This window comes from Podarcis gaigeae, assembly GCF_964106915.1.
Source record: "Podarcis gaigeae genome assembly, chromosome: 6".
Lineage (NCBI taxonomy): Eukaryota > Metazoa > Chordata > Lepidosauria > Squamata > Lacertidae > Podarcis > Podarcis gaigeae.
In genome coordinates this window covers 5,699,657-5,725,194 of record NC_139682.1, presented here as the reverse complement: position 1 = coordinate 5,725,194, position 25,538 = coordinate 5,699,657, and the positions used below count along the sequence as shown (strand labels likewise).

Sequence of the window (25,538 nt, the reverse complement as noted above, 5' to 3'; positions counted from 1 at the left end):
GTTTTTGCTGCAGCAGCATATGTACCGTATTTTTCACTCTACAAGACGCACCAGACCACAAGACGCACCTAGTTTTTGGAGGAGGAAAACAAGAAAAAAAATATTCTGAGTCTCAGAAGCCAGAACAGCAAGAGGGATCGCTACACAGTGAAAGCAACAATCCCTCTTGCTGTTCTGGCTTCTGGGATAGCTGCACAGCCTGCATTCGCTCCATAAAACGCACACAGATTTCCCCTTACTTTTTAGGAGGGAAAAAGTGAGTCTTATAGAGCAAAAAATACGGTAATTAATCTGCTGCTACCCATTTTTTCTTTTAATTATGCTGCTTTCTTCATAATTGGGGGGGGGTTATGGCTTATTGCTAAAATGTTATGACGTAGCTGATGTCAGATTGTTCTCTTTAATTTGCAACTTTTAATGGATAAAATGGTAAATGGAAGTGCTAATTATTTTCGCTGCCTGGGAATTTCCACTGCGAAACAGAAGCGAATCTAACAGAGCGGCTTAATTTGGCGCTCGAAATTCCTGGAACCCCAACTGGTCCCAGTTTGGAAATCATTGTTCTGAACCCACAACAGGTCAATAATACACACATGCAAGGAAGTATGGCTGAAAAAAAATGTTTAGGGGGGATTAAAGTAATAGCACACCTAGCAGACACAAGAGATTTAAAGGCGGAATCCGGAGAGGAAAAGCAAGGACCAAAATGCAGGGACTGACAAAAATATACACATAATAAAAAGGGCTCTAGCAGTTTAACAGTTAAAGTACCATTCAAGGTGGCTCTGCTGGAGGACACAGTCCAACACCAGTTCAAGAGTTTATTTCATTCCCATTCATGCCCCTTAAGCTGTCTTTTCATTCATTCGAAACTTCCCAGAATGCTACATGATCTTAAAGCAACACAGCTGTTCTCCAGTGACCTATTCTCAGGGGTGTCCCTGTTGAGAAAAGGCCTGGAAGGCAGAAAGCCATCGGAAAGTCCTTTGTTGCAACAATTAGTACCTGGATTTGCAAGGGATGGGGAAAGGAGGGGGGATATTTTCACAGAAAACTTAGCAGTCCTTAAAAGAGAGGAGGGAAGATGAGGGCTCTGTTCTCTCTTCACAGTTTTATGAACCTCTATTATTCATTTCAGCAGTGACAGACAGCATCTTTAAAAGCAGAGACATCACCTTGCCAACAAAGGTCCATATAGTTAAAGCTATGGTTTTCCCAGTAGTGATGTATGGAAGTGAGAGCTGGACCATAAAGAAGACTGATCGCCAAAGAATTGATGCTTTTGAATTCTAGTGCTGGTGGAGACTCTTGAGAGTCCCATAGACTGCAAGAAGATCAAACCTCTCCATTCTGAAGGAAATCAGCCCTGAGTGCTCACTGGAAGGACAGATCGTGAAGCTGAGGCTCCAAGACTTTGGCCACCTCATGAGAAGAGAAGACTCCCTGGAAAAGACCCTGATGTTGGGAAAGATGGAGGGCACAAGGAGAAGGGGACGGCAGAGGACGAGATGGCTGGACGGTGTTCTCGAAGCTAACAGCATGAGTTTGACCAAACTGCGGGAGGCAGTGGAAGACAGGAGTGCCTGGCGTGCTCTGGTCCAGGGGGTCATGAAGAGGCAGACACGACTAAACAACAACAAATAATTATCCGTTTCCCACCCCCCACCCCTTCTGAAAAACAACAACTGTAAATGCTTTGCAGCAATAAGTAGGGAAATGGCAGCTATCTGGATGTTGGACGGCAGCTCTCATCAATCCATCAGCCCTTTCAAGCCATGACAACTCAGATCAAAAGGGGAAGTTCCATTGAGGCTCTTAGAGCTTACTCGCGAGTAAGCAGATGCAGGGTTGCAGCCAGACATGTTGATGCTCTTCATAAAGTTCCTAGTGGAGCGAAGTGATTATCTGCAAAGATTATCCAAGTGCGAAATGTCACCCAGCACTGATGCTCTTCTCTGGCAGTTCCTAAGGCTAACAGCTCACCTTCGTCTCCTCCTCCCACCACAATATTTTTAGGCTTTTTTTATTGGTCTTTTTCATTCTGCCAGATTAATTGATGCCGGTTGTCATATAAGCTCCCTGCAAGCAAATGAGACGAAATGCTCAACAAATAGTCTGACCTCTGTGCAAGCTTTGTGGAAGCAGATAAAGAGGAATGGTCAATAAAACATGTCGTCTGGAGGTGCCCTTTGTCAGTATCTGGCGTTTTGAGGGCACCTGCCAGTTAACATGCAACCGCAGTCAGCGTTTGATGGTTTCTGAGGGCTGACATGCAACGGCACTTAGTAACGTTTGAACTATGTCCACTTAATTCATTTGCATCCGCTTGAATAGGTAAACCAAACCAAAGAGTCAGATTTCAAAATGGGCTAACATGTTTTGATTCTGAAACTGAAATGCCAGGTTTTCGATGCTTTCGTAGAGGTTTTCTGCTGGGGCGTTCCTCTCCGACTTTCTTTTCCTCCTCGAGTTCTTCCAGTAAGTATCTACAGCCTCATAAGCTGGCTCTGTGCATGGCTTTCTGCCGTTGCCCACCCACGATTTACAGCCAACAGACTCATAGCAGGGTTCAATAGCGGGAGGCTGGAACAATGAGGGCGGGTGCCCTGGCCTGCCATCTGATTCCTGATGGACAGATGCCACCAGGGCATTTCCTAGGCTCATCTCCCCTTGGGATGGTCTCTCTCCACTGTGCCCACCAGAGCCCTCAATTTTCTTCTTCTTCTCCTTCTTCCTCTCCTTGCGCACCACTGAATACATTTCTTCTAACTACGAGAGAAGCAGACATTAGGGGAGCGTCAATAAAATGGCTTTGGGGGTCAGTTTTGTGCACCTTTGATCCTATGAAAGCCCGTTGAGGCAGGAGAGCTTTTCTCTTGCCATTCTGCACAAGGGATACCCCATTGCACTGGTGAATTCAATATATAATAATAATAATAATAATAATAATAATAATAATAATAATAATAATACAAAAATGCTGACAGATTTTCACAAGGACTTTCATTAAAAACACACAAATAAATTGCAAACTGGAAAAAGAGACACAGGGCGAATCTACACTGGTCGGTTATAACGTTAAAAATGTGTTATAAAGATGTGACACTGGAGGCCGCTGCAGAGCGGTGATATGTTGAGAATGGGAAATTATATTGAGAGCTATATTATTATTTTTTATAGCCTTTAACAGCGATTTTACAGATCAGTGTACATCCAGCCATTAACTGACAGATTCGCACTTCCCTCTTCCAACCCCAGTACAGTGGTACCTCGGGTTACATACGCTTCAGGTTACATATGCTTCAGGTTACAGACTCCGCTAACCCAGAAATAGTACCTCGGGTTAAGAACTTTGCTTCAGGATGAGAACAGAAATCGTGCTCCGGCGGCATGGCAGCAGCAGGAGGCCCCATTAGCTAAAGTGGTGCTTCAGGTTAAGAACAGTTTCAGGTTAAGAACGGACCTCCAGAACAAATTAAATACTTAACCTGAGGTAGCACTGTATAAGTTTTTTTTTAATGTATTTTTTATTAAAGATGTATTTTTATTAAAGATTTTCTTGATTTACAAGGGTATATGCAATGTCTCTCTCTCATATGTTTTTCCATGTAACTTTTTTTTTTTTACAAATCAGTTTCATTTGTTGAGAATAAGGGAAAAGAGGTGGGGGGGCGGAAGATGGGTGGGGGTGGTGTGGTGTGGTGATGTTTCTATTTCACTTAATATATGTGGGGTTTTGTGTCAGCGCTGCTTGTGCCGGTTCTCTACTGTTCACTTGTGTTCCTTTGGTGGCGAGAGAGGTTGGGGTTGGCCTAGGGTGTGGTTGTCTTAATGTGATTGGCTGTGGGGGTCTTTGTTTTCATGTGTGAGGGGGGTGGGTGCAACCCCAGTATAATTAAGAGCAATGAACCCCCATTGGGGGGGGGGTTTACTTCAATTGCACAGAAATGGTAGGTCTCTTATACTGGTGACTGGGAGTGGCTGCCAGGACCACACAACACTGGTCTTGAAAGACCTACATTGGCTCCCAGTACGTTTCCGAGCACAATTCAAAGTGTTGGTGCTGACCTTTAAAGCCCTAAACGGCCTCGGCCCAGTATACCTGAAGGAGCGTCTCCACCCCCATCGTTCAGCCCAAACACTGAGATACAGCGAGGCCTTCTGGTGGTTCCCTCATTGCGAGAAGTGAGGTTACAGGGAACCAGCCTGAGGGCCTTCTTGGTAGTGGCTCCCGCCTTGTGGAACGCTCTCCCACCAGATGTGAAGGAAATAAGAAGCTATCTTATCTTTAAGAGACATCTGAAGGCAGCCCTGTTCAGGGAAGTTTTTAATATTTAAAGCTGTATTATTTTAAGCACTTGATTGGAAGCCGCCCAGAGTGGCTGGTGAAACTCAGCCAGATGGGCAGGGTAAAAGGTAAAGGGACCCCTGACCATTAGGTCCAGTCGTGGCCGACTCTGGGGTCGCTCATCTTACTTTATTTGCCAAGGGAGCCGGTGTACAGCTTCTGGGTCTTGTGCCCAGCATGACTAAGCCGCTTCTGGCAAACCAGAGCAGCGCACGGAAACGCCGTTTACCTTCCCGCCAGAGTGGTACCTATTTATCTACTTGCACTTTGACGTGCTTTCGAACTGCTAGGTTGGCAGGAGCTGGGACCGAGTTACAGGAGCTCACCCCGTCACGGGGATTTGACCCGCCAACCTTCTGATCGGCAAGTCCTAGGCTCTGTGTTTAACCCACAGCGCCACCCGCGTCCCAAATAAATTATTATTAATAATAATTATTATTCTGATATATACCTGTGCTGCTTGAGCAGCGTGAAGTGCCGTTGCTAGAGATCCCTGCTGCGATGCTTCAGAGGCCCCCGCCTCTATCTCTGCGTGGTGGTGGGCCTTCATCTTCTTCCCTTTCAGAACACAGGCATACTCTGCTCCAGTTGCTTGGTCTTTTTGCCCAATAGCATCCTCCTCCTCCTCCTCCTTTGTGACAGGGCTTGGTTCCTCCGTTGCTTCCTCCGACGCCGTCATGGATTCATACAGCACATCCTCGGCTTGGTTTGGGAAGCTCAGGTTTGAGTAAATCTGGTCTGGAGACAGCAGATCCACTGGGGGCCTGCGGGGAAGCCCCCTCGGGGGCAGGATGATGAAGCTGCAGCTGGATATCGTCCCATCATCTTCGCTCAGTGCGTAAGGGATGTTGCCACCGGTTGACCTCAGATCTAGAGGAGGAGGATGCAAGAAGCATAAGAGGAGGGGACTCCAGAATTCAAAATGAACCTAACAGATTGGAGAACTGGGCGCAAGTTAACAAAATGAATTTCAATAGGGACAAATGTAAGGCAGGAAGAACCAGATGCACAAGTATAGGATTGGTGACAGCAGGCTCACTAGCAGTGCATGTGAAAAGGATCTAAAGGGTCTTGATCAGGGGTCAGCAAACTTTTTCAGCAGGGGGCCGGTCCACTGCCCCTCAGACCTTGCTGGACTATATTTTGGAAAAAAATATGAACAAATTCCTATGCCCCACAAATAACCCAGAGATGCATTTTAAACAAAAGCACACATTCTACTCATGTGAAAACGCCAGGCAGGCCCCACATATAACCCAGAGATGCATTTTAAATAAAAGGACACATTCTACTCATGTAAAAACACGCTGATTACCGGACTGTCCGCGGGCCGGATTGAGAAGGCGATTGGGCCGGATCTGGCCCCCGGGCCTTAGTTTGCCTACCCATGACCTTGATGGACCACAAACTTAACGTGAGTCAACAGGGTGATGCAGCAGCCAAAAGGATGATGCTATTCTAGGCTGCATCAACAGAGATATAGTGTCCAGGTCAAGGGAAGTCATAGTCCCAATGTATTCTGCCTTGGTCAGACCCCACCTGGAGTCCTGTATCCAGTTCTGGACATCACAATTTAAGAAGGGTGTTGACAAGCTGGAAGGTGTGCACAGGAAGGCAACCAAGATGACCAAGGGTCTGGAAACAAAGCCTGATGAGGGAGTTGGGTATGTTTAACATTTGAGGGAGTTGGGTATGTTTAGCCTGGAAAAGAGGAGACTGAGAGAAGTTATGATAGGGGGAGGGTAAAGGGACCCCTGACCATTAGGTCCAGTCGTGGCCGACTCTGGGGTTGCGGCGCTCATCTCGCTTTATTGGCCAAGGAACTGGCATACAGCTTCCGGGTCATGTGGCCAGCATGACTAAGCCGCTTCTGGCGAACCAGAGCAGCGCACGGAAACACCATTTACCTTCCCGCTGGAGTGGTACCTATTTATCTACTTCCATTATGACGTGCTTTCGAACTGTTAGGTTGACAGGAGCAGGGACTGAGCAACGGGAGCTCACCCCGTCTTGGGGATTCAACCTTCTGATCGGCAAGTCCCAGGCTCTGTGGTTTAACCCACAGTGCCACCCGCGTCCCTGAAGATATGATAGCCATCTTCAAATATCTTAAGGGCTGTCACATGGAGGAGGGAAGAAGCTTTGTTTTCTCCTCCTCTGGAGGGTAGGATTCAAACCAAGAAAGGAGATTCCGACTAAACATTTGGAAGACCTTTCTGATAGCAAGAGCTGTTTAGCAGTGGAACAGATTCCCACGAGAGGTGGTGGACTCTCCTTCCTTGGAGGTTTTTAAGCAGAGGTTGGATGGCCATCTGTCAGGGATGCTTTAGCTGAGATTCCTGCATTGCAGGGGGTTGGACTAGATGACCCTCAGGGTCCCCTTTAAACTGTAAGATTCTATTATTTTTCTCCCTGCCCCTGGGGACCTAAGCTGGGTTTCCCTTTCGCCAGCCATGCTCTGCTCCTGCAACCACAAAAGTGCTGAGCCCTTGAGAAGGAGATGCTTTAGGATTTGTATGTGCACAGTCAAAATTGTACGTATCTAGTTCTGCCTGTTGGTATCAGGCGGTTGACTCTTCTGTACGCTTTCTAGTGCCTACTAAAAACACTCTTGTTTGGTCAAGTCTACCCGGGTGCTTAGAGTTTTAATGTGGTGTGAGTTCTAATCTGTTTTTCGTCTATTGTTATTGCAACTTTTCGAAAGTCTGGAATTTTTATTGTTAGTTTTTCTTAGGAATGATTTTTATTTATTTTATTTTTTAACGGCTTGAGGGTTGTAGTAGTTTTTTTTAATAATAATAATAATAATAATAATAATAATAATAATAATAATTTTATTTATACCCCGCCCTCCCCAGCCAGAGCCAGGTTTAGGCCGGCTAACACCAATAAAATCACAGTAAAAACATAATGGGGAAAAAAGAGAGGGGGAACAAAAAATCCAATTTAAAATACAGGTTAAAATGCAATTTAAAATGCAGCCTCATTTTAAAAGTAGCCCATAGATCAAAACCATAAGGGGAGGGAAACATAAGGGTCAGATCGAGTCCAAACCAAAGGCCAGGTGGAACAGCTCTGTCTTGCAGGCCCTGCGGAAAGATGTCAAATCCCGCATTCAAGCGGTGCATAAATTTTATGAAACAGATAAATGAATAGCCAAAATAAGATGGGGAAACGACTCTTATATTATTTGCAATTTGCAGCAGCGTGGGCAAATGCTCCTTTGCCTCCAATCTTTGTTGCCTCTCAGCTTGGAATCCTGAGATTTGAACTGGATGCCAGAGTCTTTGGGAAACGTGCGGCGACTTACTTTTTGCCTTGGAATTTGTCCTGTTCAGCTGGTGCGAGTTGATGACCGTCAAGAGCTCCGTCTGCAAAACAAGAAGTTGTGTCTGGGTGGTGGGCACAGTGGCATAGGAAGGGGGGTGCGGTGGGTAAGGGTCGCCCTGGGTGTCATCACTGAGGGGGGTGACAAAATGCCAAAAATATGTTTTTCTGAAAAAATAACTCTTGCACCCATCGCAAACCCCTTCTTATGCGACTTCAGAAACACTCTCCCCTTGAGTGATTTCCAGAAACCATTGCTGACTCCAACTTTGCAGGCAGAAACCAGAAACCATTGCTGACTCCAACTTTGCAGGCAGAACACAGCCTTTATGGCTAGGAGCCTTCGACAGCGCTCTCCTCCATGAATCTGCCTAATCCAGAGGCGTAACCAAACAATTAACCCCCAGTGTTGCAAACAATGATCAGTAATATCCAAGGCAACACGATGACCAAGTACAACAATGCAATAGCAACATAAACTCTTTATATAGTCTATACGAAACATAGAACAATATGAGAAACCAAATAAACAGAAATCTTATAAATCTCTGAAAGTCCCTAAATGTGCACTCTTGATGGATTCTCTTGAAAAAATAGAACCAGACAAACATAAGTCTTATAGGTCTCTGAAAGTCTTTGTGGGCTATGCAAGTCTCTGAAAGAAGCAATGGGTCAGATTCTTATCTGATGAAAACAAGCCGTAAAGCTTTGTTTTATGACGTCCAACACTGCCGAAGTGGTCCGCAAACAGATGTTGTGAACAGTGATTCCAGATATACCCACTGTTTCGTGGAATTCTTCTTCAGCACAGAAGGATACAGAAATATTTCATTAAAAAGGTAAAGGGACCCCTGACCATCAGGTCCAGTCGTGGCCGACTCTGGGGTTGCGGCGCTCATCTCGCTTTATTGGCCGAGAGAGCCGGCGTACAGCTTTCGGGTCATGTGGCCATCATGACTAAGCCACTTCTGGCGAACCAGAGCAGCAGACGGAAACGCCGTTTCGCTTCCCGCCGGAGCGGTACCTATTTATCTACTTGCACTTTGACGTGCTTTTGAACTGCTAGGTTGGCAGGATCAGGGACCGAGCAACGGGAGCTCACCCCATCACGGGGATTCGAACTGCCAACCTTCTGATCAGCAAGCCCTAGGCTCTGTGGTTTAGGCCACAGGTCCATCTGCATCCCTTGTCTCTGTTATACCCAATTGCAATTCAATGTATTCCTGTTGTGTTTTATGATTTTCCTGATATTATATGTGAGCCGGAACTGGTCTGTGACCATAATAATAAAATTCATTTATTCAGCCCTCTCTCCCATGAATCTGCTTAATCCAGAGGTGTAGCTAGATGAGGCGGGGGGCACTGGGTGCCATAGCGCCTGCAGCGTGCCTGAGCCACGCATCTCTCCTGGGCAGACTGCCTGCAAGCTCTATGCTGCTTTTTGAGCAGCGTTTGGCTTGCATCTGCCCACCACCTCAGCCGCCCTACAGATGAGGGAGCGGCTGCAGAGAGGCTCCACGCAGCACGCCCTGCCTTGGTTCGCCCCGCCCCCATGGGCGGCTTGCTCCGCCCCCAGCTGCAGGGCACAGAAATCGCCCCGGGCACCTGAGCATCTAGCTATGCCACTGGGTGGGCAGCTGTCCGCATCCCTGGAATTGCAGAAAATGGTGCACACACACCCAATCGAGTAAAGAAATAAAAATACTTAACTAAAAGTAGAAGTGATCAGAATGTTTTAATGCTCACTGAGATCACTCGGATGACGTTGTGGCGCATTCTAGCAATGCAACTGGCAACCCAACTGAGCAATAGCATTGCTTCTGAAAAACCAACCAATCGCATCAGAGGTTGCTCAGTCCTGGCTCCCCCCCCCCAAAAAAATATCTTGGCTACGTCCATGTGCACAAAGAATGTACTTGTTATTGGGAAACCAAATGTAGAAAAGAAAGAGGTCCACTCACTGCTTCGTCCAGCATCACTCCATCTTGTGGAATTACCCTGTTCTTCTCTTTCCTGAATGGCAGAAAAAGAGATGGAACGAATCATTCACGGGTCAGGTTAACAACACCCTGGTCAGCCGGTGGGAGTACAGAAGGTCCACGTATTTTTGCTGGACTGGATAGCCATCTGGTCAGGAGGCCCATTCCGCACAATGTAGGAATCAGGCCTTTTCTGTGGTGGCACCTATTCTTTCGAACCCTCTCCATTTAAACACCACACAGATGCTCTTGCCATCCCTTTTCGTCACCTGCTAAAAAAACCTCCCTTTTTTGGCCAGCCTTACAAACGTCTGTCATTTTATTTCTTTTCTTTTTTTATTGGCTTAAAAAGAATTTATGCAGACAGCAAAACAAAGAAGCCTAAATTAACATTGCCTTCTACCGATAAGAAATAATAATAACTATTACAATAATGAAAATACTAAAAGTACATTTACTTCCCCTTTTAAACTTCTATTCTGGTTGCAATATATTACTATTCTACAAGAATCTATTATATCCTTTGCTGTCCCATATATTATTTTATTTCCCAAATTCAACCTAACCCTCCCTTCCTCCCCACTGCTTCCCTTCACCTGTGTGAGATCTTCCCATCATAATATATTTTGTCTAGTTGCTTTGATAAAATAGAGTAACATGAACACTGTTAAATTATAATTACTTCTTTTGTCCTTACACGCTTAACAATTCCCTATTAAGAGTTCTGCTTTAACATCATATTTCTTCATGTATTCCCCTATACATTCCCATTCTGTATAGAATTTTTGATTGGAGCAGCCCCTGATTGCTGCAGTCATTTTTGCCATCTAGGCAAACTTCTGTCACTTTCATGCCTCCCCATTACACCTCCCCCCCCCCCCCAATAGCATCTTGCCAGACTGGCACATGCTCTAGTTATCTCCCGCTTGGACTACTGCAATGCACTCCACGTGGGGCTACCTTTGAAGGTGACCCGGAAACTGCAATTGATCCAGAATGCGACAGCTAGACTGGTGACTGGGAGTGGCCTCATTGGCTCCCAGTACATTTCCGAGCACAATTCAAAGTCTTGGTGCTGATCTTTAAAGCCCTAAACAGCCTCGGTCCAGTATACCTGAAGGAGTGTCTCCACCCCCATCATTCAGCCCAGACACTGAGGTCCAGCTCTGAGGGCTTTCTGGCAGTTCCCTCACTGCAAGAAGTGAGGTTACAGGGAACCAGGCAGAGGGCCTTCTCGGTAGTGGCACCCGCCCTGTGGAATGCACTCCCTTTAGAGGTGAAGGAAATAAGCAGCTATCTTCTTTTTAAAAGACATCTGAAGGCAGCCCTGTTTAGGGAAGTTTTTAATATTTAATGCTGTATTGTTTTTAACACTTGATTGGGAGCCGCCCAGAGTGGCTGGGGAAACTCAGCCAGATGGGCGGGGTATAAATTAATTATTGTTGTTGTTATATTATTATTATTGTTGTTGTTATTATTGTTATTATTGTTATTATTATTATTATTATTCTGAACTCAGAATCCTCAAATGTTTTCGTGCAGGAGTCGGGAACCCACGGGGGCCACCTTCTCTTTGGGGCAACTTTCTGAGGGCCACATGTGAATAGGGGTTGGGGCAGAGGTAATTGCGTGAAGCGGAAGCAACAGACGTGAATCTTGGCTTTCTATAGCAGGCTAGTTTCTAAGCAAACTCCTCTCCAAGCAACCAATACTGGGATGGTTAATTTTGCACATGTGAAAGCTTCTGGGTGAACAAAACGCTTGTATTGAAATGAAAATTATCCAGTCCCAAAATATGGTTCATAAAGCTTCACTTACAGAACTCAACTGAAAAACAAATAAAATTATATTTACTCAGTTGAATATTTCATATACTGCTCCCAGCATAAGGCATCTAAACTTAGCTTACATATTGTCACATATAAAAGAACTTAATTTGCAAAAGCCGCTAAAAGTATCTGTGCTAGTCACATGAAAGACAACGCTGTAGATTATGCAGAAGACTCAGTTAATTTGATTTATTGTAAATGGCTGCTTGTTTCTGGATTTTTCTTCATAGGTTTTGTTGGATTTGCTGGTTTTGTAACTGAACTGGTAATGGCTTTTAGTCAAATACAATAAATGATTGATTGATTGAACTTAGTTTACAAATAACTTGCATTCTGAGCTAAAAACCCTTCTCCGCTGCCGCCTCTTTTAACTTTTTGCTGGAGACAGAGACAAACACATCCATTCTCTTCAGTGCCTTAGAACAAAAAGGCCCAACACCCAACATGCCTGCAAATTAGCACATGCATAGACTGGAAATGCTCTGTCTTTCCTGCAGCTATGAGCTGTTGATCATCCTGTGACTAAGCCACAGAAATAGGTAAAGGTAAAGGTACCCCGGCCCATACGGGCCAGTCATGTCCGACTCTAGGGTTGTGCGCCCATCTCGCTTAAGAGGCCGGGGGCCAGCGCTGTCCGGAGACACTTCCGGGTCACGTGGCCAGCGTGACGAAGCTGCTCTGGCAAGCCAGCACCAGCGCAGCACACGGAAACGCCGTTTACCTTCCCGCTAGAAAGCGGTACCTATATTATATATATATAATTTTCCAGTGGCACCTCAGAGACCAACTAAGTTTGTTACGAAAGCTTATACCAAGAACAAACTTAGTTGGTCTCTAAGGTGCCATTGGACAATTTTTATTTTATTTTTTTATATGCTTTGAGGTTTGTTCATTTTCCAATCAAGAGGCATGTAAATTGTATGAATGAAATGAATGGGATGTTGCAGAATCTGGGACCCCGGCACTCTGTCTGGAGAAGGCTTCCTTCCAGTAGCACCTTAAAGACCAACTAAGTTAGTTCTTGGTATGAGCTTTCGTGTGCATGCACACGTCTTCAGATACACTGAAACAGAAGTCACCAGACCCTTCTATATAGTGAGAAGGTGGGGAGGGGTATTACTCAGAAGGGTGGTGGGAATGGGTGATTGGCAGATAGCTGTGATGAGCCTGTTGACGACTCTTAACGACTGCAATAGGTCTTACAGGAAAAAGCAAGGGGTGAGAGGGTGAAAAATGGCTTTGTCATGTATAATGAGATAAGCTTCTCTTTCCAGTCTATTTCTGAAATTCCTTTGTAGTAAAACAGCTACTTTGAGATCTTGTATAGAATGTCCTGGGAGATTGAAGTGTTCTCCTACTGGTTTCTCTGTCTTGTGATTCAGAGAAGCTGCTGAATTGCAACTTATTACCAAACCTAAAACCATGGAGAGACCTGGTCTGAACAAAGACATTGGATTCTTATCTCATTATACATGACAAAGCCATTTTTCACCTTCTCACCCCTTGCTTTTTCCTGTAAGACCTATTGCAGTCGTTAAGAGTCGTCAACAGGCTCATCACAGCTATCTGCCAATCACCCATTCCCACCACCCTTCTGAGTAATACCCCTCCCCACCTTCTCACTATATAGAAGGGTCTGGAAACTTCTGTTTCAGTGTATCTGAAGAAGTGTGCATGCACACGAAAGCTCATACCAAGAACTAACTTAGTTGGTCTTTAAGGTGCTAATGGAAGGAAATTTTTTTGTTTTGACTATGGCAGACCAACACGGCTACCTATCTGTAACTGGAGAAGGCTTGCCACTTAAGGGTGAGAGCAGCTCAGATGCTTACCTCCTGCAAAGTGTGCAGAGGGCCAAGAGACAGGCGGTTAGGCCAACCAGGGAGACGACAAGGAAGGAAGGAAAGAAGTCGCCAGCGCCCGCTTCCTCCAGGGATGGAGCCATCAGTGGATTCCCCTGTGAGACGCACTTAGCATAGGATGCTGTGGAGGAGAGGAAGCAAAACGGACGATCAGACTCCTGGGATGCAGTTTGCCTCATTCATTCATTCTGCCTTATACAGAATCAGACCATGGGCTCATCTGGCTCAGTACTGCAATAATAAGAATAATAATAAATTTTATTTATACCTCGCCCTCCCTGGCCAGAGCCGGGCTCAGGGCGGCTAACACCAATAAAATCACAGTAAAAACATAATAGGAGAAAAAGAGAAGGGGAGGGAACCAATTTAAAATACAGATTCAAATGCAATTTAAAATGCAGCCTCATTTTAAAGTAGCCGATAAATCAAGACCATAAGGGGAGGGAAACATAAGGGTCAGACTGAGTCCAGACCAAAGGCCAGGCAGAACAGCTCCGTCTTGCAGGCCCTGTGGAAAGATGTCAAGTCCCGCAGGGCCCTGGTCTCTTGTGACAGAGCGTTCCACCAAGTTGGGGCCAGTACTGAAAAGACCCTGGCCCTAGTTGAGAGCAATCTAACCTCCTTGAGGCTCCGGACCTCCAAAGTGTTGTCACTTGTGGACCTTAAGGTCCTCCGCGGGGCTAGATGGGCCATTGGCCTGATCCAGCAAAGCTCTTCTTATGCTACAGTGGTACCTCGGGTTACAGATGCTTCAGGTTACAGACGCTTCAGGTTACAGACTCCGCTAACCCAGAAATCGTACCTCGGGTTAAGAACTTTGCTTCAGGATGAGAACAGAAATTGTGCGGCGGCAGCGGGAGGCCCCATTAGCTAAAGTGCTACCTCAGGTTAAGAACAGTTTCAGGTTAAGAACAGACCTCCGGAACGAATTACGTTCTTAACCCGAGGTACCACTGTATTTTGTTCTCGTGTTTTACCCCCCATAAAGATGGCCCTCACAATCGAATCGTGGAATCCACAGGCAAAGTGGATTTTAAGCAAGCTGGTGGAGTGTTGGATCCTCAGGACAGCAATGGAAGCTGAAAGGTTCCTTCTTGTTGGGAATGTAAGAAAGTAAATAACTTCTGGGAAATGATATATAATGAGATGAAAAAGATGTTGAAATATACATTTAAAAAAACACCAGATGCATTTTTACTTGGTATTAAAGGTCAGGACATTAAGAGGCAGGATGTTATGGTAAATTGTTTTTATATGCAACAACAGCAGCAAGAGTGTTGTTAGCCCAGGAATGGAAGCAAGAAGAAATTCCGACAAAAGAAGAATGGCAGATAAAATTAATAGACTATGCAGAATTGGATAAAATGACAGGAAGGATTCGAAACCTGCGGGACTAGAGATTTACAGAAGATTGGAAGAAGTATACAAACTATATGAGCAATTGTAACCAACAAATTACGCTAGTAGGACTACAAGAGGTTCTGTAAAGAGAAAAATATGAAACGTTGCAAAGTAGAAAAGGAAAAAAGATAACAGTTGTGAGATTTAAATGTAATAGGGAAAGTAAGAAATGTATATTAAGAGATTAGATTGGAAAATTTTCGGACAGGATTGATGGAAGTCAAAAAAATTGTATAAGATGTAAAGGTATGTTTAATTACTGTTGAAAATGATATGTTAAAAAGCTAATAAAAATTTATATATATATATATATATAAAGGAAGCCTACTTCTTGCAGGCTCTTAACGAAGAATGCAAAATATCACGGGCCCCTTGCAGTTTGCACTCTGGTTGGCAATGGGTTTCCTGTGCCTCTGAGCCACAGGGCCTGCAAACTCGAGGGAGCTGTCGCTGCATCGCCAAACTGTCAACCACCGCTGAGCTGTGGTCTCTGCTGCTCCTGTGTTGCAAACAAGTACAACCTGCATGTTCATGCACTCAAAGGTCAAACAGCACACAGGAAGCTGAGTGCAACATTCACAATAAGGCTCCCCCTAACATGACTCTCTTTGTTTCCAGTACCGTAAGAACAGAGGCGGATTTAGGGCATCGTGGGGGGTGGGGGTGAAGTTCACACCTTCCCGCTTCTGTCCCAAAACCTAGTTAAGTCCTGGGCTATACAGCTGCAAATAAAAGGTTTTAAGTGTGTTTTAAGTGCAATATACAATGTGACACTAGATGGCGATGGTTGAGCCTTATGGAAAAGTCAATGTATTTTTAAAAAAAAAATTCAGTCGAAAATCTAACTATAACATACGTCAAAATCATCCTCCTATTAGTTATACATAACAGTATATACTTTTGTCCCTACTCATTTATCCTTATTTTTTTCCCTTCCTCCCTCCGCTTTAACCCCTCCCCCCAAAAAATTGTTCTCTCTTCTGATCTTTAACTATGTGCACAGATTATTCATTCTAATTTGGATGCTTGGGTTGGCTCCCCCCCCCCCGTGCTATCCAATTCCTATAACTTGACCATTTATTCAAAATCTTGTGACATTTGTTTTTCCGTGTATCTTCCGCCATTACCTGTTCAAATATATCAGATTGTATATATTCAAAAACATAGTCATTCCATTTTTCCATGGTCCATTTATCCTTTAGTTTTCCATCCTAATGCAATAACAAGCATACCAGCTAATATCATAATTTTAATAATAATAATAATAATAATAATAATAATAATAATAATAATAATAATAATTGCCAGAGCTGACTCTAGGTCCCAGCTCACAGAGGACCAACGCTAGGCTGTCGTAATGTACAAAAGTCTTTATTGAAGTTCAGTTTCCATTTCAAAGCCACAGCGTGCAGCCCTACGTCTTAAACCCTACATCGGCGAAGTCCCGTCTGAGTCTCCTCCCCTCTGACACCAGTTTAAGATCCTAGCCCTGCTCCACCTTTTCCGCTGCTCTCTCCTCCTCTGGGTCCTCCTGCCCACTGGGGCATTGCCCTTTCTGGACTCTTCCGACGCTGAGTCGCTTAGCTCCTCCCCCTGCCTCCGGCGGGCTTTAGGACCCGGTTCCCAATCCTCATTCTCTGCTGTCCCGCGCTCCTGTACATTTGAACTTGCCTCTCGCGCCAACCCAGTGACCTTTCTCCTAACCGTTACACTACTTCTGTCACTGCTTCCCTCTTCCGTGATACTGGCCGGATCTGACCTCCCCTCCGTTGTCCGACTCTCCGATGGAGGCGTGGTCAGCCCTGCCTCGTCTTCTCTCCCTGGTGGGGAATGCACTGGCCCCGATACTTGGGACTCTTCCCCCCCACTCTGCTCTGGTGGGGAAGCTGGTCCTGATTTCCAACTACTGCTCTGGGAGTCCCTGCTGCCCCCTTGCTCCTGGGGCGTTCCCCTTGGGAACCCCCTACCCCTGGCCACTGGCGCCCCCTTCTGTGAATCTTCCGATTCGCTGAAGAGGCTCATGGAATCCCTCGGCCCACTGTCCTCTTCTCCTACGCTCCCCTCGGATTCTTCCCCTTCGCTCTCCACTCCTGAGCCCCTGACATTAATAATAATTTATTTATACCCCACCCATCTGGCTGGGTTTCCCCAGCCACTCTGGGCTGCTTCCAACTGAATATTAAAAACAGTACAGCATCAGACATTAAAACATCCCTAAATGGGGCTGCCTTCAGTTGTCTTTTAAAAGTAAAATAGTTGTTTATTGCCTTGACATGTGCTGGGAGGGTGTTCCACAGGGCAGGTGCCACTACCGAGAAGGACCTCTGCCTGGTTCCCTGTAACCTCACTTCTCGCAATGAGAGAACTGCCAGAAGGCCCTCGGTGCTGGATCTCAGTGTCCGGGCTGAACGATGGGGGTGGAGACTGGACCAAGGCCGTTTAGGGCTTTAAAGGTCAGCACCAACACTTTGAATTGTGCTCGGAAACGTACTGGGAGCCAATGCAGATCTCTCAGAACCGGTGCAATGTGGTCCCGGCGGCCACTCCCTGTCACCAGTCTAGCTGCCACATTCTGGATTAATTGCACTTTCCGGGTCACCTTCAAAGGTAGCCCCACGTAGAGCGTATTGCAGTAGTTCAAGCGGGAGATAACTAGAGCATGCACCACTCTGGTGAGACAGTCCACGGGCAAGTAGTGTCTTAGCTTGCGTACCAGGTGGAGCTGGTAGACAGCTGCCCTGGACACAGAATTAACCTGCGCCTCCATGGACAGCTGTGAGTCCAAAATGACTCCCAGGCTGCGCACCTGGTCCTTCAGGGGCACAGTTACCCCATTCAGGACCAGGGAATCCCCCACATCCGCCCGCCCCCTGTCCCCCCAAAACAGTACTTCTGTCTTGTCAGGATTCAACCTCAATCCATTAGCCGCCATCCATCCTCCAACCGCCTCCAGGCACTCACACAGGACCTTCACCGCCTTCACTGGTTCTGATTTAAAGGAGAGGTAGAGCTGGGTGTCATCTGCATACTGATGGACACCCAGCCCAAACCCCCTGATGATCTCTCCCAACAGCTTCATATAGATATTAAAAAGCATGGGGGAGAGGACGGAACCCTGAGGCACCCCACATGTGAGAGCCCAGGGGTCTGAACACTCATCCCCCAACACCCCTTTCTGGACACAGCCCAGGAGAAAGGAGTGGAACCACCGTATAACAGTGTCCCCAGCTCCCAGCCCCTCTAGATGTTCCAGAAGGATGTTATGGTCGATGATGTCAAAGGCCACTGAGAGATCCAGCAGAACGAGGAAACAGCTCTCACCTTTGTCCTGATCATCAACCAGCGCGACCAAGGCAGTTTCAGTCCATGGTGAGGCCTGAATCCCAATTGGAAGGGATCCAAATGGTTCGCATCCTCCAGGCGTGCTTGGAGTTGTTCGGCAACCACCCGCTCAATCACCTTGCCCAAGAATGGAAGATTTGAGACTGGGCGATAGTTTGTCAAATTGGCTGGGTCTAAAGATGTTTTTTTAAGAAGCGGTTTAATGATCGCCTCTTTCAGTGGGTCTGGGAAGGCTCCCTCACAGAGGGAAGCATTCATCACCCCGCAGAGCTCATTGCCCATCCCTTCCCGGCTCGCTTTTATCAGCCAGGATGGGCAAGGATCAAGGAGACAGGTGGTCGGTTTCACTTGTCCAAGCAGCCTGTTCACATCCTCGGAGGTAACAGATTGGAGTTGATCCCATGTAACAGGACTAGACAGAACTCTAGCACTCTCCCGCCCTGGCCCTGCTCCCATGGTGGAGTCTACCTCCCTCTGAATCTGAACGACTTTATCTGCAAAAAAATTTGCAAAAGCATTGCAGGAGATCTTGGGGTCCCTACCAGGCCCTAGTGGTGCAAATGGTTCTGATAGATTGCGAACCACCTGAAAAAGTCTCCTGCTGCTGTTTTCTGCAGATGCAATGGAGGTGGCGAAGAAGTCCCTCTTCGCCGTCGCCATTGCCACTTGGTAGGCTCGACGTTGAGCTCTAGCCCGTGTCCGGTCTGATTCAGAGTGAGTTTTCCGCTACCGGCGCTCTAGCAGTCTCAATGATTGTTTCATCGCCCTCAGCTCCGGGGAAAACCAATCTTGCTCTTTTCTTTCTATTTTACTATTCCCCAGTATTCCTGAGATAAGCATTTCTCTATTGACTTCTATCTGAAATACATCAGAAATAACCTTTATAATCTTTTGCCAATATTCCTTTACCCAAATACACTCCCACCACATATGTGCATATACCCCTAACTCTTGACCGCAGTGCCAGCACTTAGGACTCAATCCTTTAACTATGTATGCCAGTTGCGCCGGGGTTCTATACCGTTTCAATAGGAATTTCCTGCTTTATTCTTTTTATTTATCCATTTTTTATTTTATCTGTACTCTTCATCATCTCTTGGACCGTATTCAAATGAAACAGCCCTTCCCACTCCCATTTATTCTGAATTATCCTTATCATCCTTTTCCTTATTTCTCATCATTAATTTATATGCACAGGGCTCCATATTGCCAGGCTCTGGCCTGATAAAAACATAAGAGGAGCCGGCTGGATCAGGCCAATGGGCCAGCATCCTGTTCTCACAGAGGCCAACCAGATGACTGTAGGAAATTCGCAAGCAGGATTCGAACTCAGGAGCACTCTCACCCCTCCTGGGGTTTCCAGAAAGCGGTATTCAGAAGCATGGCTACCTCCAATTGTGGAAGCAGAGCAGAGCCATCGTGGCTAGGAGCCATTGAGAACCCTCTCCTCCTTGTTTGTGATTATACCGTACCTAAAATCACAAACGATATTCCAGACAATCAAAGGAAAGTATTATTTGCGACAACAGCTGCCAGGATGCTCACAGCAAAAAACTGGAAAGGGAGAGAAATTCCATCCGTGAAAGAATGACAAATTAAATTTTGTCAATCTGACCAAAAATTGTTAAAAGAATGGGGATGTGCTAAAGAGTATATGAAAAAATATTGTTCTGGAGTAAGCATATCGGTATGCAATGAATGAAGCTTTGCAGGGGTAAAGAAAGAGAAAAATGGTGTAAAAAGTATAAAGATAGAAGTAATAGAAGTAATCTACATTAGACGCAACAACTTAGAAAGAGTAAAAATTTTGAGGTCTTAGAACAAAGGAAGGAAGTCAATACGTGTATATGTATGTAATGACTAGATTGGAATGATGATATGGTTTTATTTGTAGATGTGTGGTTTTTTGTTCTTTTTTCTTTTGTGTGTTTTTTCTTGTTTGTACTGTTTGATTTTGGATAGAATGTTTGTAATTTTTGTTGTAATTTTGCATTGAAAATTAAAAAACAATAACAAACAGAGAGAACCCTCTCCTCCTCATGAATTTGCCCTCTCCTTTTTTATCTTGATTGGCAGCCATTGCTGCTTCCTGTTGGAGTGAGTTCCGCAGTCTCACTATGCACTGCACGAAGGGCTTTATTTTATCTGTCCTGGATCTTACAACATTCAGCCTCATTGACTGTCCACAAGTTCCAGTTTGATTATGCCGGTTATAACCTCATAAATTTCTAGCATGTCGCCTCTTCCTTCTCTTTTCTTCTCCTAGTCCTACAGACCCTCCAAGTGTCCCTGTTTTGCAGGGACGGTTCCGGATTCACAGAAGCCGTCTCGGTTTTTTAGTTGATCCCTGAATGTCCCCCTTTTCCTTAGGGCATCCCTGTTTTCATTGGAGAAATGTTGGAGGGGATGGAGCTATCTGACCCCCACAAGCCATCTGAAGGCAGCCCTCTATAGGGAAGTTTTAAAATGTTAAATGTTTTATTATGTTTTTATGTATGTTGGAAGCTTCCCAGAGTGTCTGGGTCAACCCATTAAGATAGGCAGGGTATAAATATAAAATTCACAACAACAACAGAATTTCAACAGAAGTAGCTCATAAAGTTATAGCTACTACAGTGGTACCTCGGGTTACATACGCTTCAGGTTACATAGGCTTCAGGTTACAGACTCTGCTAACCCAGAAATAGTACCTCGGGTTAAGAACTTTGCTTCAGGATGAGAACAGAAATTGTGTGGCGGCAGCGGGAGGCCCCATTAACTAAAGTGGTGCTTCAGGTTAAGAACAGTTTCAGGTTAAGAACAGACCTCTGGAATGAATTAAGTACTTGACCTGAGGTACCACTCTATATTCTAATTTTAGGACAAGTCCAAAAATAGGGCAAATAGCTCCCTGCTGCTTGTTCTTTACTGCAGCTCCTCCACACACCAGGGCCGGCTCTATCATTGGGTGGAGTGAAGGGGCTGCCTCAGGTGGCAAAAATTGGGGGACAGGGAGTTGTGTGAAGATGGAGCTGTACGTTCCCTGTGTGGGTTACCGTCTGCTCCCTAACCTAGCTTGCTTCCCTCAGTTGTGGCAGAGAGAATGCTGAGCTTTCTCCAGGTTTTGGCCTCCCTTTGGAAGCAAACAAGGCCTTTGACTATCCCATCGCAGCAGGGTAATAAAGCAAACAACCGTGGATGAGGCCAAACAAAGCTTATGACCTCCACCCTAAGTCCACTCTCAAAAGTGGTACCTCGGGTTACAGACGCTTCAGGTTACAGACTCCGCTAACCCAGAAATAGTAGCTCGGGTTAAGAACTTTGCTTCAGGATGAGAACAGAAATCGTGCTCCGGCGGCGCAGCAGCAGCAGGAGGCCCCATTAGCTAAAGCGGTGCTTCAGTTAAGAACAGTTTCAGGTTAAAAACGGACCTCCGGAACAAATTAAGTACTTAACCCGAGGTACCACTGTACTATGCTATAAGATCCACTCTCCTGTGATATCATATATGAGTTTGTAATACTGATGAAGCCCATGACGGCGAAACAAGGCTAATATTCCGGAAATCCTTGTCTTAGACTCTGTGAAAGGATTCTGTGGAACTGCAACAACCTTTCGTACGGATTGTTGGACTCTATGAACAGACAGGTGGAATAAACTTATTCCCTTATGCATAAACTGATCCACTGGGTCTTCTGCTTTTTCCGTTGAACTTTATGACCTACTTTTGTTGAAATCTACAATTCAATACAATGAATACTATATATTATATTTTTTCAAACATACAGCCGGTTACGTCTTGTGTGTTTATTGAATAAGTTTCACGTAACCATAGGTTTGTTGTTGTTTTGTCCATTCCCAGCAGCAAGGGCTGGCCGGCTGGGCTCCCTCACCTGCTTGCTTGCTTGCTTATTCTAAGGCTGCCTCAGTTCCTGGCAACCAGCACCCCCTGGCCAGCCCCAAAGGCACCATTCGCCTGGGGAGTTTGCAGCCAGGGCTGCTGCAGCAAACAGCTGTGCAAGCCTTTGGGAGGCAGAGATGCGAGAGGGCATCAGAGGAAGGAGAGGAGGAAAGAGGGACAGAGGCCAGTGTTGTCTGTGGCACCCCTGGCCATCATTCAAGGAACCCCAAGGTGCCATGGCACACAGGTTGAAAACCACTGCCATAACTAACCTGGGCCCTGTGACCTAAAATAAACCCAGTCTTGCCACAGCCTGGTGCTTATCAGCTTGCGGTGACACAGAGGCAGAATATTTCATTGTTTGCCCCAGCGTTACAAAATGCAACCCCTGCTCCATCGGTTTGGGCGTTTTGATGGGTTGGGTTTTGAAGACTTACCTGCTTAAGGAAATTCCCTTGGTCTCTCAACCAGAGTCTGGTGTTTTAATTGCTGTGTTTTAAAGGGATTGTCTTACTGTATGTTCTAATTGCAGGTGCTTCTATTTAATGTTTGTGTAACTGGTTTTTACACTTTGAAAACTACTGGGAAGCCTTTAATTTTTTTAAAAAAACTGAACACCACTTTTATTTTCTTGACCTTGTTTTTTGTTGTTGCTGTTAGCAGCTCAGAAAAAAATACTTTTGTAAAAGGAAAGGGAGAAGGTGAAGTCAAATGAATTTTAAAAATGTAGTTAGAGGGCTAGCATCGCAGAATGTTGATGCCCCCAAACTGGTGCCTGAAGGAGCTCATGGTCCCAACACAAGCCTCCCATCGACTCATCTCCTCCTAACTAAACGAAGTCACAGTCGCTGCCCCTGATGAAGATGCTGGGGTTGGACTAGATAACTCATTGAATCCCTTCTAACTCTACAATTCTGACATTAAAACAGATTGGATAATCCAAACTCTCGTCCATAGAGACTCAAGATCAAGAAACATTTATTGATCGGAATTGTGTGATAGCTCAGTCAGTGGAGCACAAGGCTCTTATAATAATAATAATTTATTATTTATACCCCACCTATTTGGCTGGGTTTCCCCAGCCACTCTCGGCAGCTTCCAACAAAATATTAAAATACAATAGTCTATTGAACATTAAAAGCTTCCCTAAACAGGGCTGCCTTCAGATGTCTTCTAAAAGCCTGGTAGTTGTTTTTCTCTTTGACATCTGGTGGGAGGGCGTTCCACAGGGTGGGTGCCACTACCAAGAAGGCAATCTGCTTGGTTTCCTGTAACTTGGCTTCTCGCAGTGAGGGAACTGACAGAAGGCCCTCGGAGCTGGACCTTGGTGTCTGGGCAGAATGATGGGGGTGGAGATGCTCTTTCAGGTATACTGGACCAAGACTGTTTAGGGCTTAATCGCAAGGCTGTGGGTTCGAGCTCACCATTAGATGAAAGATTCCTCCATTGCATTAGGTTGGACTAGTTGAGCCTTGTGGTCCCATTCTGTAGTTCTACGATATTCCCTCCCTTCTTATAAAAAAGCTAATGGGGCATATGCGATTCTTCCCCTCCTTTTAGTCTCACCGCAGGATTTAAAGCTTCAAAGAGCATAAATTTGGGGCGCCTCTCTCACTCTAAAGCAGCTCTCATCAACCTGGTTCTCTCCAGATGTTTTCGGACTACAACTCCTGTCACCCTCAGTCACGGGGTTGTCAGGACTGGGACTGGGGAGCACTGAAAGCCCCAAACACCTGGGGGATGTTGGAGGATGCTCTAAAGCATTGCCACCGATTTGGACATAAGATGTATTTATGACATTTATATCCCCCCCAACAAGGAACGTAAGATGGCAACATAGCTCCTACCCTCCTCATTTGGTCCCAACAACCCTGAGAGGTAGGCTGAAAGGGACCAGGCCCCACAAAGGTCACCCACTGAGCTTCATGGCCGAGTGGAGATTGGAACCCTGGTCTCCCAGGTCCTAGACTGGCACTCTGATACACCACACTGGCTCTCCTCAAACGGCTGAGCCTTTCACTCCCTCTGCTGCCAAGTCCAGATTACAAAGCAGAGAGCCACCTCTGAAAACGGAACGTGCTCAATGCATTGCCTGGCCCCTAACTGGACGGGTGCTTGGGGCAGGAGAATTTCAGCACATTTCCTTGCAAATAAATCCCCTGGGATGCTCATCCCAAGCCAAGCGTGTCCAGGATTGCAGCCTTAAGACAACTTTTAGAGGCGCGGAGAGCCGCCACAGTCCAGGTTACTCATGAAGGTTACTTACTTTAGCAGTGGGGGGAACAGAGGCGGGCAAAGAGCATCTCTGCAATCGGCCCCAGCGATTGGAATCCCTTGAACTTTCGGCTTGACCTCACCGTCTTCTAAAATAAAAGGTCAGGTCCCAGCTTTCTGGGTGGCTGCAGGCAGCTCGGTCGCACGGCTGACTTTCCCAGGGTGGGTGGCTGCCTCTGAGCGGAGGCCACATGCGCCCTGCGGCAGAGCCTGCTTCCTGCCTGCATCGCCCAACTGCACGCTGCTTTTCAAAACCAAAAAAAGGAAAAGCAAAAGTACCAGCGGCAGGTAGATGCGACCAGAAGTGTGCTCCGCTCCCCACCCCCTTGTGGAACATCTCAGCAGGACCTCATCCCCTTTTAGGGTAGGTTTTTCAATGGCCGAGGTAGCTGAATGGAACTTCCATGTGCAGCCGCAGTGTATCTCTGAAAGTCAGCTGCTGTGAGGGGCGGGATGTTGTTCCTTCCCACCTTGCCTATGTGCTTCCCAGAAGCGGCTGGCCAATAATAATAATAATAATAATAATAATAATAATAATAATAATTTATTTGTACCCCACCCATCTTGCTGGGTTTGCCCAGCCACTCTGGGCAGCTTCCAACAAAGATGAAAAATACATTAAAATGTTACCCATTAAAAACTTCCCTTCAGATGTCTTCTAAAAGTCTGGTACAGTGGTACCTTTTGTTACGTTCTTAATTCGTCTCGGAGGTCCGTTCTTAACCTGAAACTGTTCTTAACCTGAATTACCACTTTAGCTAATGGGACCTCCTGCTGCCGCTGCTGCTGCGCAATTTCTGTTCTCATCCTGAAGCAAAGTTTTTAACCCGAGGTAATATTTCTGGGTTAGCGGAGTCTGTAACCTAAAGCGTATGTAACCCGAGGTACCACTGTAGTTGTTTTTCTCTTTGACATCTGGTGGGAGGCTGTTCCACAGGACAGGTGCCACTACCGAGAAGGCCCTCTGCCTGGTTCCCTGTAGCTTTGCTTCTCGCAGTGAGGAAACCGCCAGAAAAGCCTCGGCACTGGACCTCAGCGTCTGGGCAGAACGATGGGGGTGGAGACGCTCCTTCAGGTATACTGGACCGGGGCCAATTAGGGCTTTAAAGGTCAACACCAACACTTTGAATTGTGCTTGGAAACGTACTGGGAGCCAATGTAGGTCTTTCAAGACCAGTGTTGTGTGGTCTCGGCGGCCACATAGAATATTAAAAAAAAACAAGATGCTTCGTTATGTGGACACGTGGTTTGAGCCAGCAACCGCGAGTTAAATTAAGAGCTCTGTGCAAGTAACCT

General features: G+C 45.9%; 1 protein-coding gene across 2 annotated transcripts; it reads right to left on the bottom strand.

Moving 5' to 3' along the window:
* Window positions 1-288: 288 nt before the first annotated feature.
* Window positions 289-24,761, bottom strand: LOC310847098 (uncharacterized protein). Of its 2 annotated transcripts, XM_083744608.1 has the most exons (6): window positions 24,235-24,761; window positions 13,316-13,466; window positions 9,637-9,688; window positions 7,659-7,719; window positions 4,800-5,218; window positions 289-2,769 (listed from the first exon to the last, which is right to left on the bottom strand). In XM_083744608.1, the coding sequence occupies exons 2-6, from the start codon at window positions 13,426-13,428 to the stop codon at window positions 2,353-2,355; spliced, it is 1,062 nt and encodes a 353-aa protein (XP_083600734.1). In that variant the 5' UTR covers window positions 13,429-13,466; window positions 24,235-24,761; the 3' UTR covers window positions 289-2,352. The 2 variants fall into 2 exon arrangements, with proteins under 2 accessions (XP_083600734.1, XP_083600733.1); XM_083744607.1 differs by lacking the exon at window positions 24,235-24,761 and having other exon boundaries at window positions 13,316-13,580.
* Between the last annotated feature and the right edge of the window lie 777 nt (window positions 24,762-25,538).

Coding starts and splice junctions, on each gene's coding strand:
- LOC310847098 (XM_083744607.1), bottom strand. CDS start 13,524: ATGAGGCAAACTGCATCCCAGGAGTCTGATCGTCCGTTTTGCTTCCTC. Junction 7,720..9,636: donor GAGTGATGCTGGACGAAGCA/GTGAGTGGACCT, acceptor CTTGTTTTGCAG/ACGGAGCTCTTGACGGTCAT. Junction 5,219..7,658: donor GACAAATTCCAAGGCAAAAA/GTAAGTCGCCGC, acceptor CTCCTCCTCTAG/ATCTGAGGTCAACCGGTGGC.